Source organism: Astatotilapia calliptera, chromosome 13, assembly GCF_900246225.1.
Source record: "Astatotilapia calliptera chromosome 13, fAstCal1.2, whole genome shotgun sequence".
NCBI classification, from domain to species: domain Eukaryota; kingdom Metazoa; phylum Chordata; class Actinopteri; order Cichliformes; family Cichlidae; genus Astatotilapia; species Astatotilapia calliptera.
Window position 1 is genome coordinate 30,108,153 of NC_039314.1, and position 16,395 is coordinate 30,124,547.

Sequence of the window (16,395 nt, forward strand, 5' to 3'; positions counted from 1 at the left end):
TTTGTTTCTATCTTCTAAGTTCAGTGTGTGAACCTGTCTGTGCTGTTTCATTCACACAAGCTGAGACAGAGTTTCAAAATAAAAGCTGAAAGCTGTTTTATTGTATTAACTCATTATTGTGGAAATCACACTGGTCATTAAAATGTGATGAGAATGTGCAAGTTAATGATTTTCTCCCACAAATCAGGACACAGCTCTTTCCCATACGTAAGCTTCCTTTATGGGGTGAAAATATCGGTATCTGTGTACTGGCCCTGAACTCTCAGACTGAGAGCACTATTGTCTCTGTTTCAGTCATTTCCTCTTTACTTTGTGTGCTCGGGCTTGTTTTACTTCCTGCCTGTCTTTTGTCCCCCTGTTGCCGTCAGCCTGTTTTTCCTCGTCTTTTGGATTTGTCGTTTTTCTGGATTTTTATTGACGCTAACCTCCGTTTTGAAGACGAACAACGACGTCACAGTTTAATGAAGACTTTCAGGTGAACAACAGGTGAGTATTGGCAGCAGTTGAAAGGAGTCCTCCACACGACCACGTCCAGCTACGGCTGTGTGGTTGCAGGCTCGGGTGAGTGGCTGTTGGTTCCACAGGTGTTAGCACAGGTGAGTCTTCTTCATGTTTCAGTCTCGTCTCTGTGTTCGTGCACCTTCTGTCAGTCATGTCTCTTTGCCTCCTGTTTTACTTTGACAGTCTCGCGTCCCGTGTCAGTGCATTCAGTTTGGCTTCCTCCCCGTCTCGTTGTGTTTGATCTCTCCCAGCTGTGTTCCCCGCGGGGTTCTCCTTCCTCTGTGTATTTAAGCCCACGTGTCGTCCACGTTCCTAGCTTAGTTTCCCAGTGTCTTAGTTCCTCATTCGTGGTTTCTAGTTTCCTGTTTTTGTGTTTAGCCCGTTACATGACAGTTTCACAAACACGGGTGCAGGTAAGTTTCTCAGCATGCTCTGATTTCTGCAGGTTTGAAGGTGGGTGAGGCCAGTACGTGGCACAGGTGAGCAGGCAGGTAACAAAGCGGCACTTGACTCTTTGAAGCTTCGCGGTCCAGCGAGGAGGAGAGAGGAGGACCGAGATGAAGATGGGAAACAGGTGTGCCGGTGAGGTGATCACGCCCCCTTCTGGGAGGAGTCAGGAACACCTGATAAAGAGGAGGATATTAAAAAGATGGACAGAGGCTGTGTCCCAATCCAGGGTCTGCACGCTTGAAGTACGCGTACTACGTACGGTGCGTACTATAAGTACGAGAAGTGCGGAGGTGAGAGGCTTGTGAAATGGGACGGTCTGGCCTTCGTTGCGCTGTTCAGGTTGCCTAGCAACCATGATAATAACCGCGAGAAACGTTTCATACAGCTTTGTGTGACAGAAACGAAGGAGAAAAATGTTTTGTTGGTCATTCATTTTTGTCATGACATCACTTTGATTAGTTGAGTATCTGAGGCTGAGACCACGGGACTGTAAACATGATTGTTGGGCTTCATTTCTGTGCTGAACAGTCATTTAAGATTAGCTAGTAAATAACAATTAGTTCATGTTGTTCATGAGACTAAAGTCATCTCACTGTGTAATGTAAATATAATATGGACAATGTTATATTTATTGTCAGATTATTATGATATATCACAGCAGTGAGCTTGAACTCTGTGTCAAAGATTCAAAGATTCAAGTTACAGTTATTTATATTTCCTGTCACCTTAAATCTTCACTCAAAGACAAGTATCTGTGACAGTGTGTATACAGATGTGTTATATATAAGAGACAAATATTGTTCTTTTAATATGTTGGCATCACTAAATTTGGCTCAATGCTTACATACATGTGTATAAAGCAAATGTAGGAGCTGTGATAACTGTGTCTGATAGAATGAAGAGTCGACTGATATATGAAATATTCCTGTATTGGGTGAGAAAAATCAGACCATGTCATAACTGCTGTAAGTCACACAGAATAGATATCAGAGCCTTAAACAGGCTGACGTCTGCTAAATGGGTCAAACTGGGCAGAAAGTCTACAAACACATAACATCCTTATAGAATATGATGTAACACTATAGATCAACTTAGCTCAGAATATATAAAGCATATAAACAGTTACAGCAATATGATGCAACAAACACAGCAGCTACTGATCCAAAATACTCAAAGCTTCATAGAACTGAAACCAACATTTATTTTTAGCTCCATTCTGCTGCTGATACAGACTTTAGGTTTCTGAACATTAAACTTGTTGCTGCCTTTCATAGTGTGTAGCTTGAAGGCCCTGAGTACTTTCTCCCACACTGGAAACACTGGGATGATCACATTATTTGAACATTACCTAATAAGACTGATTCAGCACAGACAGTTCTGTTAAACTTTCCTAGAAGTCCTTCACAAACATATATATATGTAAAGGCTTTAAAACCAAGTTAACGCTGAAAGTACAAACGTCACTAATGTTTGTAACTTTGCCGACATGTGGCCAACAGTAATGTTTTAATGTTCTTCGTTATTAAACTTTCGCACATAAATAAGTGACATCATATTCAGTACTTTTGACAGTTCACTCTTCGGCCGCTCCCTTCTGCCGGATTTTGCGGCAAAATTATCCACACTCACCGCCGCGCTATGGATTGTGGGATATTTGGGACCACGAAGCGTGCACCGGACCACGCTTGATATTTGGGGAAATCGACGCCACATTTGAAGTACACTTTGAATTGAGACAGCCGTCGTCGCGTCGCTGTGACGTAATCGCATTGAAATGCGTACTTCAAGCGTGCGACCCTCTGAATTGGGACACAGCCCTGGAGTGCAGAGACGAGCAGCAGAAGGCACGCTGGAGCAGAAACCAATCAGGACACAGTTTACTAAGGTCAGAGGTCATCTCGTTTCCTTACACACTTCTATGCACTCCCTGCTGGATGTTAGCGAGCGTGCAGGCTTTAATCACCTTGCTGTGATTTATTGTTAACATAACTGAGGTTTTACTGACGGCTGTGGAAGCTTTTCTCTGAATTATGAGATAATTTAATCTTTTCCATTTTAGCCTCAATCGCCTCTTCATCTTCTTCTTCCTCTGCTTTCTGTTCCGCTCTTTCTTCTTTGTGTGCAGATTATAAACTGAAGCAGAACATCAGTTTGAGGCTGGATTAAACATCACCGCACAAACTTATGTTCACTCTTCAAACAGCGTGGATTACCAAGATTTGCCGGAGGAAACTGATTGATTACGAGCGCTAAATAATCTTCAGATTAAGGTCTGAATATTTCTCTGAGCTTCTCATCACTTTATCTCCATCCCTCATCATTTTGTTCTTTCTGTAATTAACGCGCAGCTTTGGTCGCGTCACCGCTGATCAGAGGTCAGCTGTGAAGCTCTCGGGCTTACTGACATCACTGCGAGTCCAGGAAGTGTGTTCAGTTACATCAAGAACGTTTCTCAGAGGAGGCGGCGCCGGTGTCAGTGTGCTGGGGCTCCTCCCAGCTCGACATGAAGCTCCTCCCCTTTGCTGCGTTCCTGCCTATAAAGCTGTCTCGGCTCTTTGGTGCAGGTTTCCTCCTCGCAGTGCTTCAGCCTGGCTAACCTCACCGTCCTGCCGCCTCCTGCAGACAGAATTACGGCGTGCTCTCAGCCCCAGCTCTCAGGTGTTTTGTGGTGCGGTCACAGGCCACGCCTCCGCGCGCTGTCTTCAGACGATTAGCTGTTTTTGTTCCTCAGAATGGAGCGCTCTGTTTACAGTTTAGAAAGCGATGTTATCAGATTATTCCACTGTTGGTTTATTTCTTTACGCTGAAACGATAACTGAGACTTCATGAAAGTCACAGACGCTCACGTGTCAGCACGTGTCAGCGCCGCCAACACCACAGAGTAGAAAACGGTCAGCTTTGACCTCTGACCTCTCCATCACACCGGCTGATAAGCATGATGCAAAAGTAAAATCTGATGACTGCTCTGCAGGGCTGTGCCTCTCACAGTCTTATTGTTGCGTTTAGCTGCTGTTGATGCAGAGGTCAGAGGTCAGGCTGGTGTGTGGAGGTTACGGCAGCCTGACAAATGGATGCTCCTGCTGCTCCTTTATGTGGGCGTGTCCACGCTCTCAGGGGAAACCCGCCTCCTCCTTTCACCCAGAGGGGCTTGGCGCCAAAATAATCAACGAACCCGCCCCCCGCCATCACGAGCAGAAGCCATGAAAATTTGGTTTAACGTGGTGAAGCCGGAGAAACCACCTGCTGCACGGATATCCCAGCGCGAGCCACTCTGCTGCGCTTCCTGAAGCTCCTCCCCCTTTGTTTCCTCCTCCGCTGCACGTCATCGATATTGAAAAGCTCTGATAAGAAACGTTTGCAGCGCTGCGCGTCTGTCAGGACAAACTCAGATTTAAGTTCACGTTTCACAGAAGCGCTGTCCGTCTTTTATATACAGTCTGTGTCTGAGCTGGTTCAGGACACACTGATCCACAGAGATCCACTGAGTCAGAGCGGGCGCCGCTGCAGCACGCCGAGGGCCGGCGCATGAATGCTCAGTTGTTTTTGCAGTTTTGTTATCAGTGAGATAACAAAGAGCGCCCTCAGATTAAAGAAGATAACGAGCCGTGTCGCCTCTGCTCGTTGTTGTTATCATCTTGTTTGTGAGCGGCGGGGCGAGATGGGCGTCTCCTGATGAACCCTCCGAGCTCTGTCTTCATCTTCCTGCAAATGTGAGCGGCTGATTAAAGCGGCAGAGAAGAAGAACATCGTGTTTTTGCTCAGCCGTCTCAGATTTCAAAGGTGATGTTTCCACAAATAAAACCATGAAACCTCAAAATAAAATGATGAACAAAACATAAACATTAAAACAGCAACAAAGGTTAAAGGTTAAAACCAGATTTGAACACTAAGACAGAAAAAATAATTACACTGAAGGTAAAACAACCCAATAAAAAGCAAAACACTAAAGGATAAAAAAATTATTAAATATAACTGAACGAATAAAATAAGAAACACAAAAACCCATAAATTGTAATTTGGTGAAGTTTTGTAAAAATCAAACACATGTAAGCTCAAATACAGTGCAGGCAGATAAACTCTCTGATGTCTGTGAACGTTTCGTGGGCTCTGCAGGCCGCCGCGGTGCGTTCAGGGTCTCCCCCTTTCCTCCTGGACACAGATGTGCACAGATGTTTCAGCTCTCGTCAGTAATCAGGTACAGACTCTACAGACTTTCAGCTGAGGTTGAGTAATTCCACCGCTCATCCAATCAGCTTCCTCCTCCTCTTCTTGGCGTGCACGTGAAGGTTCACCTGTGCAGCTCTGTTTCAGTACGTCTCTCGTGTTTCTCTAGTTTCTTATTTGATTTTTTAAAAATGATTTCTGGGCGATAACGGCTGCGTCACACTGACGTCCATCCATTTTCTTCCACTTATCCAGGGCCAGGTCACGGGGGCAGCAGCCCACGCAGAGAAGCCCAGACCTCCCTCTCCTCAGCCACCTCCTCCAGCTTATCCGGGGGAACACCAAGGCGTTCCCAGGCCAACCGAGAGATATAATCTCTCCAGCGTGCCCAGAATTCATAGCGTGACCCAGCCAAACTCCAGTTTCCAACAATGGCAGCCGCTGCTTAATTTTAATATTACTCTTATTATTCTTTCTGGGTCACAAAATAAATGTTTAACATATTTTCAGGCGAGAAAGTAGCTGTGTAAACATCAAATATCTGCTCGGTTTATCAAGATATCGCATATTTGCAAAAGTGCTTCGACGTTTTCGGAGGCGTCTGCTACCCACCAGCTCGACAGCTAGCCGGGAGCTCGAGGGTCACTGAAGCCGCCGAGAACGGCACAACTCCCGGCACATCATTTTCAGATCACCGCGGAGTTTCGCTGCTCGGGTTAAACGTAATATATAAGTCACTTAGACAACCTAAAATGTTATTGTTGGGCTTTTTTCAGTGTTTTGTTTGTTCGTGAGTAAATCGGTTTGGCTGAGATTAAAGTTATTAGATTAGATAAAACTTTATTAATCCATCGGGTGGGTTCCTCCTTGGTTTTCACACAGCTGACTAAACGTCAAACAGAAAACTGATTAAACAGAAGTGTGAGACGGTCGAGAGTTTACGCCAGTGTCTGGTTATATTTTAGATAGCAAGAAGCAGACGGCGAGTTTATTAAACTCCACCGAGACAGCGGCGACGCTAATCTGAAGGCGAGACCGTCCAATTTCACAGCCGTTTACTTCCGGCCTTCCCGACTCCTGAGGACCCGGCCCACGTAGACCGCAAAGGCCGGGTCCTCAGGAGGATGCAGCCCATGAATTTGGACACGACCTCTGACTTTGTTTGGCGCTCGAATGTCGGAGACTCGGGCGTCCCGATGAAGTGAGAGCAATGAGCTTGTTTGCTCTAATTTAACACGAGCACATTAACGAGCGCATGAACGCATCGGATGATTTAATCTGTAATCTGCTCAAACTGTGACGCCCACAATAAAAAAGAGAAGAAGAAGGAGAACAGAGAGGGATTTAAAAACAGCCCAAATTTGCTTTAATTATCTCTGATAAGCAGATTCCTCTAATTGCTTTTAAAACCAGTTGACCATTTTTACCTTCTTACACACACACACACACACACACACACACACACACACACACACACACACACACACACACACACACACACACACTGCAAGCCTGCAGTCAATCCTGAGGGATTAACCGCCAACTTGGCCCTAATTTCCAGCCTGACTTTCATCAGCAGGAGCTTCGTTTTCTGCCCAAAGAGACAAACAGCTGATTTTCTCTGTTTATCCTCATCAGCTCCACCCGCTCCACCCGCAGATCATCATCTTTATTATCTTTATTTTCACTTTTATTCAATTCTTCTAGCATTATTGTCAAAATAATGACAATAAATGAAATATAAAAAATGAACATACTGTGTGTGGAGGTTCAAAACCTCAGAAAGGAAAATAAATAAATCAATGTTTAAAAAAAGAAATAAAATGGCACCAAATCCAGGAAATAAATCCAACGGATAAAGTAGGAACTGTGCATTTGATTCTTTACTCACTTCCTTGATTTAATAGTTTATTTTGCTGAGTTTAGATTTTTCTGTCTGTAAATAAAATTCATCGATCATTAAAACTGACTTTTCAGCACTTTTAAAATCCAGTTTTCTTTATTTTGTACATTTAACAGCAGCTGAAGTCAGATTACAGCAAATCCAAAGCATCAAACACCTGTGAAGAGAGGTCAGAGGTCATTTTTAGGGTCATGAAAAGAGCACAAACAGAAGTGCACGAGGGTCACGTGACCGCAGCCTTCGCAGTGTCAGTCTGCGGCTCCCTTAGACCCATCCTGCTGTCAGCACGGCCCCCGTGGGCCGCGCCCCACAGTTTAAGCGGCCTTGATGGAGCCTAGATTAGGTTTGTGAAATCTGATGGTGCTGATGGCAGCAGCTGATTGGTGGATGCTCTGTGATGTTTGGCCGCATCAAAGATAAACAGTGTTCCTCCTCCTCTTCTTCCTCTGAAATCCTGATCGGATTGGAGGGAAATTGGTGGCAATTAATCCTCTGGGATTGAGGCCCCCCCCCCCCCCACCCCTCCTGCTCTGTGCCCTGATTGGCCGCCGCTGGGATCCCGGGCCTGATAAAGCTGCCCGCCGCCCGTTGCCGCTCTGTTCTCCACCTTCATCACCTCCTCTGCTCCATCACCTCCTCTGCTCCATCACCTCCTCTGCTCCATGATGACCGGGCGGGAGGAGCTCAGCGAGGAGAAGCCGCGGGTGAAGCTGCTGTCCCCGGGTTTCGGCATCGACAAGAGCCGGCTGCACGGCCCCGGGCTCCGCTCCAAAGGCTTCGCCATCACCGACCTGCTGGGCCTGGAGACAGACCTGCAGGCCCGGCAGCAGCCCGGCGGGGCTCCTTTCGCCTCGGGGCCCGGGACGGAGCAGCACGGGGCCGGTCCCGGCCTCGGCGGGTTCTCCTTCCCGGGGGGGTCGCTGCCCCTTGGCCTAGGCTTCCTGTGCAGCCTGGCGGCGCAGCAGCCCGCCGGGGCGCCGTGCTTCCTGCCTGGACACCTGCCGCTGCTGCAGGCCCGGCCCGACAGCCACTACCTGCAGAACCTGGAGGCCCAGCGGGAGGCCTATTCCGGTACGGAGACAGGCTGGAAGAAGGGTCCCTGATGGGAGCCCTTCGCTCCGGCTCGGGTTCTGTGCTGACGCGTCCCTAAAATATTTTTTGGCTTTTAATCTGGTTTTAGTCACGAGGCCTTCAGCGTCATCACCGACCCGAGTTTATTGGCTCCTTTATCTCAACTTTATTTTGTTTCTGATGATTTTTCGTTCAGATTTGATTTTTTTCTCTTTGCTGTCGCAGATGAAGAGTGTCTGTCGGACCGAAACGACCCCAAAACCTCCGGAAACTCTCAGAAGAGGAAGAAGAGGAGACACCGGTGAGGAAAACTGCAGAACTCAACGAACCGAATGTTTTTAAAACGAAGAAATAATTCAGGGTCATTTTTTAAACATTTGGCCTTTTTAAAATTCTAATTCTGTGCTCTTTTCATGTTTTTTCGGTGTTTCCGTTGAATTCGGACAAAAATACAAATAAGAGAAAAAACGCTGAAAAAACCCAAACACACATTCAGATTTTTATTCTGAATTCAGCAACGTGAAGAAATAAAAAAGAAGAAACGAAAAAAAGAGTTTTAAAGACACATTTCAGCTTCACGCAAGGCTTAAATATATTTTAATTAAGTTAAAACTACGAATTAATTCGTTTCTAGCAGAAAAAAGAACTTTGATTCATCGTGATTATTAAAAACATTTATTATTATTTTATTATTGAAAGCTTTGTGTCATAAATATTATAATGTTGATGATGAATCGTGATTGTTCCATTAGTGAAAAGCAGAAAACATTTTCAATCAAATCATAGAAAAAAAATGGAGGAACAAACCAAACCGTGGCTGCTTTACTGAATTCAATAAATAATAATCAATAATCAGGTTCCAGTAATTAAGGAGAGAAGACAGATGATGATAATAAAATAAAAAGATTTCATATTTTAACCTGATTTTTTTTTTAAATTTTCAGTCATGAACAATTCTTAGAAGTGTAAATAAAATAATCAGTGATGTCAGTAATGAAGAAGATCAAACGTGATGAAGAATGAAACATGATCGGGTCTGCTGCTGTGTTCAGGACGGTGTTCACCTCCCACCAGCTGGAGGAGCTGGAGAAGGCCTTCCAGGAGGCTCATTACCCCGACGTGTACGCCCGGGAGATGCTGGCCATGAAGACGGAGCTGCCCGAGGACAGGATACAGGTGAGGGTCCCGATCAGGTGACATCAATCTGACCAATCAGCAGAGTGGAGAACTGATCCGAGGAACATCTGTAATGCGAAAACCCTGAATCATTCAAATCAGAGACAGATTTCCTGTGAGGGGGAAACATCAGCGTAAAAACAAGTTTTCTCAATTAAAAAAAAGAAGTATTTTTTTTTTCAAATTGTTTTTATTATTGATTTAATGAATTTATTTGAAGAGGCTGTTTGGTTTTTAATATTTGGGCTTTAATCTGATCTGAACTTTGTTCTGTTTTGTTGATTTTATTGAGAAATGCTGTGAACATGTGAAATCGTGTTGTTTTTATTTCTCTGTGTAACACATTATTTATTTGTTTACCTGCTCAAGTGTTGGGCACGACCTCTGACCTCTGTACTTCCTGTTTTATTTCCAGGTGTGGTTTCAGAACCGGCGGGCCAAGTGGCGTAAGCGTGAGAAGTGCTGGGGTCGCAGCAGCGTCATGGCGGAGTACGGTCTGTACGGCGCCATGGTGCGACACTCCATCCCGCTGCCCGAGTCCATCCTCAACTCTGCCAAGAACGGCATGATGGGATCGTGCGCCCCCTGGCTGCTCGGTGAGCCGCATGCACGTCAGTGCCACACGTGCACCACAGCAGCATCAATACACACCGATCAGTGATCAATAAGCCTTTAGAGTAAACAATGAAGTGCTGCGTGTAACACGGGCCTGAATGTTTTCATGTTACCATAGCAGTGAACAAACATGTAAACAACACTGCAGTTCGCACTGGACTGAACCTGAATGTGACTCCGCCCCCACAGGGATGCACAAGAAGTCTTTGGAAATGTCCAAAAAGTGTTCCAGCCCTCCGGCGTCCGACTCGGCGCGCTCCGATTCGTTCTGCGATGCCTCGGAACGACGAGGTTCCAGCAAGGCCCAGGAGCCGGAGGAGGACAAGCTGATGGAGGAGGAAGAGGACGAGGGGGAGGAGGAGGTGGCCATTGACCTGTCCAGCTCATCTAAACAGCAGCAGCAAGAGGAGGGCGGAGCCTCGATAAGAACCGCCTCTTCACCACAGCAACAAAGCTGCAGCGAATCAGACGAACATAGCTGAAGATGATCTGACCAAAGAGGAGGAAGGTGTTCTGTTCAGGCAGCGCTGTGATGGGATTGGCTCTTTCAGGAAGCACAGCCAATTGAAACAAACGCAGCCAAAACTTTACTTGTTACTATGCAAAGTTAGTTTGTTCAAACGCTAGCTGCTGGTTTGCTAACAAAGCTAAGAGCTAATATAAATATTGTTTTGGTGTGCTACTACCTGTTAAAATATCAGCAGGATTGATCATGTAAGCATTTTGTAGCTGACTTTATTTTCTCAGTGTTAGCGAGAAAAAAAGTTCTGATTTTAGATGAAAAACAATGATATTAAAAGTTTCAGTTGTCAACAAGTGTTAACAGTGAAACAAATAATGGGAAAATATGAGTCATGATAACATATTTTGATAGAAAATGCTATTACTTAAAGCTATTTTTAGCTAACATGCTAATATATGTAAACCCTGTGTTATACTATAAGGATCAGCTAGCAAACTTTAGCACTTCAAAAAAGCTTTAATCACTACTATTAACTTTTTGTATTAGTATTTGAACATTTCAGATTTACCATGCTAGTGGCATGCTACGGTGGTAATTTCTGAACTGTGCGACAAAGTGTTGTTAGTGTGCTAAAATAGCCTGATACTAACAGAGCACTAGCATTAAGCATGCTAATCATTAAGTATGCTAACTTATGTTCTGAAACAACAAAATAGTGATTGGCTGTGCTCGCCGTGCTCCTGGGAAACTAATGTTCATCGTTAAGATGAACACCGATGCTGTGACGTTCAGATCAGCCTCGAGGGGTTGGAGTCTTTTCTAAAAGACTGTGAAAGACGTGTGTGTGTGTGTGTGTGTGTGTGTGTGTGTGTGTGTGTTTATGTTTTATATCCATGGTTTTTGGGAGTCTGAGAATATCTAATGTTTTCTTCCTGTTGGTTTTTGTGTTTTATAGTTGGACCTGCTTGACTGAAACTCTGTGAATGTAATTTAAATGTAAGATTGCAAACATTTTATCATTATTATTATTATTATTATTAGTATATGCTTATACAGGTGGAGATTCAGCAGGGTGGAAAATAAAGAAGTATTTTTGGAATCAGCTGAGCTTTGTTGTGATTTATTAACACAAACACTGATTAAAACTTAATTTTACACATCAGCTGAAAAAAAAAGAGGCACATATTTACTACTAGTTTTAAAAGACCATCATTCTATAAAGTTTCCAAATTCTATATTCAGTTTTAACAGGAAACTTTGAGTACCATAAATGTTTAATTCAAATTTTTTGTGAATTGTTTCACTTTTGCCACCCACTGACTTCCATACCTACTTAGCGGTACCCCAAATTAACCAGATAGGTGAAAAAATACAAATAAAATTCATAAAAGGCCAAGAGATTCACTAATCTTCATCTTTCTGTTATAAAACAAATGTAATGAAACTGAAGGATGAATTGAAAATATGATTTAATTCCATTTTAGGCATTGCTGCTGGTATTAGAAGAAAAACAGGCACCTTTGAAAATAAAAATGTTTTTATACCATTTAATACTGTTTTTTCTGTGTTATCTGAATTAAATTACACGTGTATCATCAGCCATCATGATGTTGTTTGTTAGAACGGCAACTTATCTACAGCTGAGAGGAAGCAGTTGGACCAGCTCATAAAGGCCAGCTCTGTGCTAGGATGCCCCCTCGACCCAGTGCAGGTGGTAGGAGACAGAAGAATCCTTGGACGGTGTCTCCACCCCACGCATGAAGCTGTGGCAGAACTGGAGAGCTCCTTTGGTCTCACCCTGCTGCATCCACAGTGCACAAAGGAGTGTCGCAGGTCCCTCCTCCCAGCAGCTGTTGGACTTCCGTCACAGCTCCCAACAAACTCAATAAAGTATTTACATCCTGCTGGTATTTGCAGTTTTTCCATTTTTGCTAAATAGTCTGTTGTTGTTGGTTTTTAAGCACAAATATACAGCATTTTGTGCACCAATAATCCTACTCAGCTGCACATTTCTGTGAGTCCTGCTTTTTTAATGTTGGAAATCTGCCTCTACAGTCTCTTAATTGTTGTTTTTTTAAATTTCATATTCTTTACTTTTGTGTGAATCTGCATGCTCCGCCTGTCCCGGTGAGGGACAATAAAGGATATCTCTATTCTATTCCATTAAAGACACATTTACGTTCATATTCCACACTGAAGTAAGCCAAACTCTATTTTAAAATCATGTAATTTAAGGATTTTTCGTAATGTTTATTATCCAATGCGCGACGCCTTCAGTAGATTCAGCAGAAAATCAATAAATGTACTTTTATTCACTTTCCGCTTCCCTTTCCCGACAAGTGCCTGCGGGATAAGCCAATTACGTCACTTCCTCTATCCACATTAGCGGTTTGGTTGCTAAGCTAACTGGCCACTGAGAGTGGGAACTCCTAAAAAATGGCTGATTTAAGCACTTTCAGGAATGAAGTGGCGCTCGTCGTCAACAGCCTGGCCAGGGCGGTGGTGACGGAGATTTTCAGCGCTGTGGAGGGAGCTTATTTAAACAGACAAAGCCTCGAAGCCGAGGTAAGCCAGCCCAGCTAACTCTCGCTAACAGCTAGCTCAACTCCAGCTCTTCCGGTTTCACGTGCTCACGGTGTGCGTGCGAGAGAAGACGAAGAAGAAGCGCGAGGTGTTTAAGTGGTTTACTCACTCCCAAAGTCCCGATGTCATCATCCCGAGCTCCATTTAAAAATCCTCCAATTTTAGTTCGTCAATAATTTATTAACTCAGTGACACAAATCATTACAACCGAGACTACTTAGACCTAGAGCCTGAAAATTGGCTCCTCCTTCTTACCTGTGACTGAAATCTAAGCCGCCTACATTTCGGCATGTTTTAAGTTGGAAAGAGAAAAGTTTCGCTTAACACACAGGTAAAGACATTCACCTGCAGCAGGAGCTGTTTTTCTGCTTTTTCTGTTTTTCTGCTTTTACCTCACAGATTCCAAGTATAGGTTAGCGTTCAGCATTGTTTTTGGGAAATATCCTGAACCAAATATGAACCTTTTTCCCCTCATATGTGTGATCATGTGCAGACAGTTTTGTTGAGTCGGAGTGACAGTGAAGAAAACCTAAAAACAAGAACATTCCCAATGAAGATCCATCACCTATCATCAGAAAACATGAGTCATGAAACGGTGTGTGTGTTTTCCTCACAGGAGAAACTCGGCGCTCTCGTCGAGCATCTCTGTTTTGAAGCTGTGGAGAAAATCCTGAAGCTGGTCAATCTGAGCGTTATGAAGAGCGGCGAGAACGTGGGCCAGATGCATGATGGGAGCGATGATGTTTCAGAGACAGCCGGAGGTCAGTACTCTGACCTCTGATTGGCTGCAGATTGAACAGCTGGGACGGGGTCCCTGAAAGAATGATTACATCACCACCTAAACGCTTCAGGTTGTGTACTTGCTGTTTCCTGTTTTGCAGGCGAAGGCGGCGGTGGCGCTCCCTTCCCCCCCTCAGAGCAGACCTACATCTTGGTTTATGAGGTCAGTGAGTGAGTCCAGCAAACTGCCAGAGAACGAGCGCTAAGCGAGCACTGACACCTGTCCTGTGTCTTTCAGAATGCCGCCGCAGACTCACAGTGTGTGCTGGTGTCACTGGAGAGTCACGCTAACGGTGAGAAGTCGCTCCTTTGATTTGTCACTGATTAAACCTGAAAAAGGTGAGGTTCTTATCCACAGTGTGGGTGTTATGCAGTAGGCCACACCCCCAGACAGGCACCTGTTTGGTGAAGGTGTTGTCTGTAGCGTGAAATCAAAGCATCATGATTGGCCGTGACATCATATTTTCTCAGGTTACTTGATAGTTTTTTAAGATGTGCGAGCGCTGTCCGACTGTCCCGTCTACGAGTAACGTCCCGCTCACAGACTTCCTGTTGCTCTGTTGCAGGTGGAAATGAAAGCACGTGTGATGTAACAGGTCAGGGGACAGAGCTCTCCCCCTCCTCGTCTGCGCCTCAGGCCGATGACCACGAGTACGCTCGCTCGACGTCGCCTCCATCCAGCAGTGCCTCAGCGGCAGTGGGTGGGGTCAGGAAGAGGCCTCGCGGCCGCAGGAAGAGAGCTCGAATCGTGGTGTCTGGTGAGGCAACAGAGACTCACCTACAGTGCTCGCACTGCGCCATGTTGTTTCCAAACAGCGAGCGGCTCGCCGACCACGAGAAGAAGGCTCACCCGGCGTGCTCGGTGTGTGGCCTGCGGTTCACTGGTGTCCTGAAACTGCGTGAACACGAGCTGAAAAAACACGGGCTGCTGCCGTACATCTGCGACTTCTGCCCGAAGAGGTTTAACCACAAGGCGCATCGCGACCTGCACGTGAAGGCGCGGCACACCGGCGAGAAGAGCTGCCACTGCGACATCTGCGGAAAGGGCTACGCCTGCGTGAGCGTGCTGAAGACGCACCGCATCACGCACTTCGACAAGTCGTTCATCTGTGACGTCTGCGGGAAGGGCTTCTACCACGCCTGCCACCTGACACGCCACAAGCTGGTGCACCAGGAAGTGCGGCCGTTCCGCTGCCCCACCTGCGGGAAGGGCTTCACGCAGGCCGCCAACCTGCGCAGCCACCAGGCGACGCACACTGGCGAGCGGCAGCTCTGCTCTATCTGCGGCAAGAGCTTCCGCTGCCTGAAAAACCACGTCATCAGCAAACATTCGCACGAGCTGCCCGCCGACGAGCTGCCCGCTGTCGACGCCATCGTTAGCTGCGAGGTCTGCGGCAAGAAGTTCCCGAACCCATCGCAGTACCGCGCACATCAGCGGAGCCACACCGGGGAGAAACCTTTCCACTGCGACATCTGTGGGAAAAGCTACCGTCTGAAGGAGCTGCTGCGCGACCACCGCTACACACACACCGGGGAGAAACCGTACCGCTGCTCGCTGTGCCCCAAGACCTTCAACCTCGCCACAAGCTTCATGAGGCACCGCAGCATCCACAGCGGCGAGATGCCGTACAGCTGCCGCGACTGCGGTAAACACTTCCGCCTGTTCACCTTTCTCAAGGCTCACCTGCAGACCAAAGCTCACGTGAAGCAGACAGGAGCGCAGGGAAACGCCCCCCCGCCAATCAGCAGCATCGAACAGGAGGTGGTCCCGGACGGATCCATAATTGCTGCCCAGCTGGTGTCGAGTCTTTAAAGCAAAACGATGAAACCGTAAACACAAACGGCAAGTGGGAGAACTCGCCGTTTGTGTTTACAGTGTTTAAGAACTGCAAGAACTCAGCGGCCACAGTCGCACTCTGCACCGGAGCTGTGAGGCGTGGCGCCGCGTGGTCGTTAAACTCGTATCTGTTTGGTAATAACTTATGTGTCATGTGACGTCTGTTTATTTTGAAAACAAACTCAGATCAGAAATGATCGCCATGCCGAATTTCAATATAAATGAAGAATGACGTTTGCATTATTTGGGGCGTGGCCTCTTTGACAGGTGAATGACTGTTCTTTATATACAGTCTGATTCCAGCCCACATACACACAGACTTCCTCTGCACTTTCAGAATAGAGCGCCTGGAGTTTTCCCGTCTGACCAGTTGTCCTGCTTTGTGACCTTTGACCTCTGTTGTGTCGGCCGTGCCCCTCTGTGATAGCTGCTCATGTAATCCAGCTGTTTTCCAGCTGAACAGAGGTGAGATTAAAGGATCCAATCAGCAGATAATCCTGACCCTTTGTGTTTGAACAGTTTAATCACCGTGGCGACCGCTGATTGCTACTGTTGTCTCTGTTTACCTGTTAAAGACCGCCATGTTTTCCATGTCAGCGTGTCAGAGCTGCAGCTGTTAATCCCAGTTTCGATGCGGGCTAATAATTGTGACAGCTTATTGGCTGACAGGCATGCGAGGAGCCGCAGATTTAACGTGGACGTCGGCGAGCTGGTCAGGTGCTCAGACGCTCACAGGGTTAAAGCTGAAGTGTCGCTGACAGCGGGAATCAGCTGTTTACGTCAGATTAATCGTGTCTTTTGTCATGTTTTACTGTTGTTATCCACACAGGAAACACTCGGCGGTAACTTCCT

At 46.0% G+C, this 16,395-nt stretch overlaps 2 protein-coding genes across 4 annotated transcripts; both read left to right on the forward strand.

Moving 5' to 3' along the window:
- The first annotated feature begins 7,605 nt into the window (after positions 1-7,605).
- vsx1 (visual system homeobox 1 homolog, chx10-like) lies at positions 7,606-11,447 on the forward strand. Of its 2 annotated transcripts, none has more exons than XM_026190605.1 (5): positions 7,606-8,089; positions 8,315-8,390; positions 9,142-9,265; positions 9,681-9,876; positions 10,070-11,447. In XM_026190605.1, the coding sequence occupies exons 1-5, from the start codon at positions 7,681-7,683 to the stop codon at positions 10,360-10,362; spliced, it is 1,098 nt and encodes a 365-aa protein (XP_026046390.1). In that variant the 5' UTR covers positions 7,606-7,680; the 3' UTR covers positions 10,363-11,447. The 2 variants fall into 2 exon arrangements, with proteins under 2 accessions (XP_026046390.1, XP_026046391.1); XM_026190606.1 differs by having other exon boundaries at positions 9,681-9,861.
- On the forward strand, positions 11,280-16,038 carry LOC113035213 (zinc finger protein 708-like). 2 transcript variants are annotated; one of them, XM_026190603.1, is made up of 6 exons: positions 11,280-11,339; positions 11,965-12,908; positions 13,543-13,687; positions 13,808-13,869; positions 13,945-13,999; positions 14,273-16,038. In XM_026190603.1, the coding sequence occupies exons 2-6, from the start codon at positions 12,780-12,782 to the stop codon at positions 15,517-15,519; spliced, it is 1,638 nt and encodes a 545-aa protein (XP_026046388.1). In that variant the 5' UTR covers positions 11,280-11,339; positions 11,965-12,779; the 3' UTR covers positions 15,520-16,038. The 2 variants fall into 2 exon arrangements, with proteins under 2 accessions (XP_026046388.1, XP_026046389.1); XM_026190604.1 differs by lacking the exons at positions 11,280-11,339; positions 11,965-12,908 and adding an exon at positions 12,939-13,257.
- The last annotated feature ends 357 nt before the right edge of the window (positions 16,039-16,395 follow it).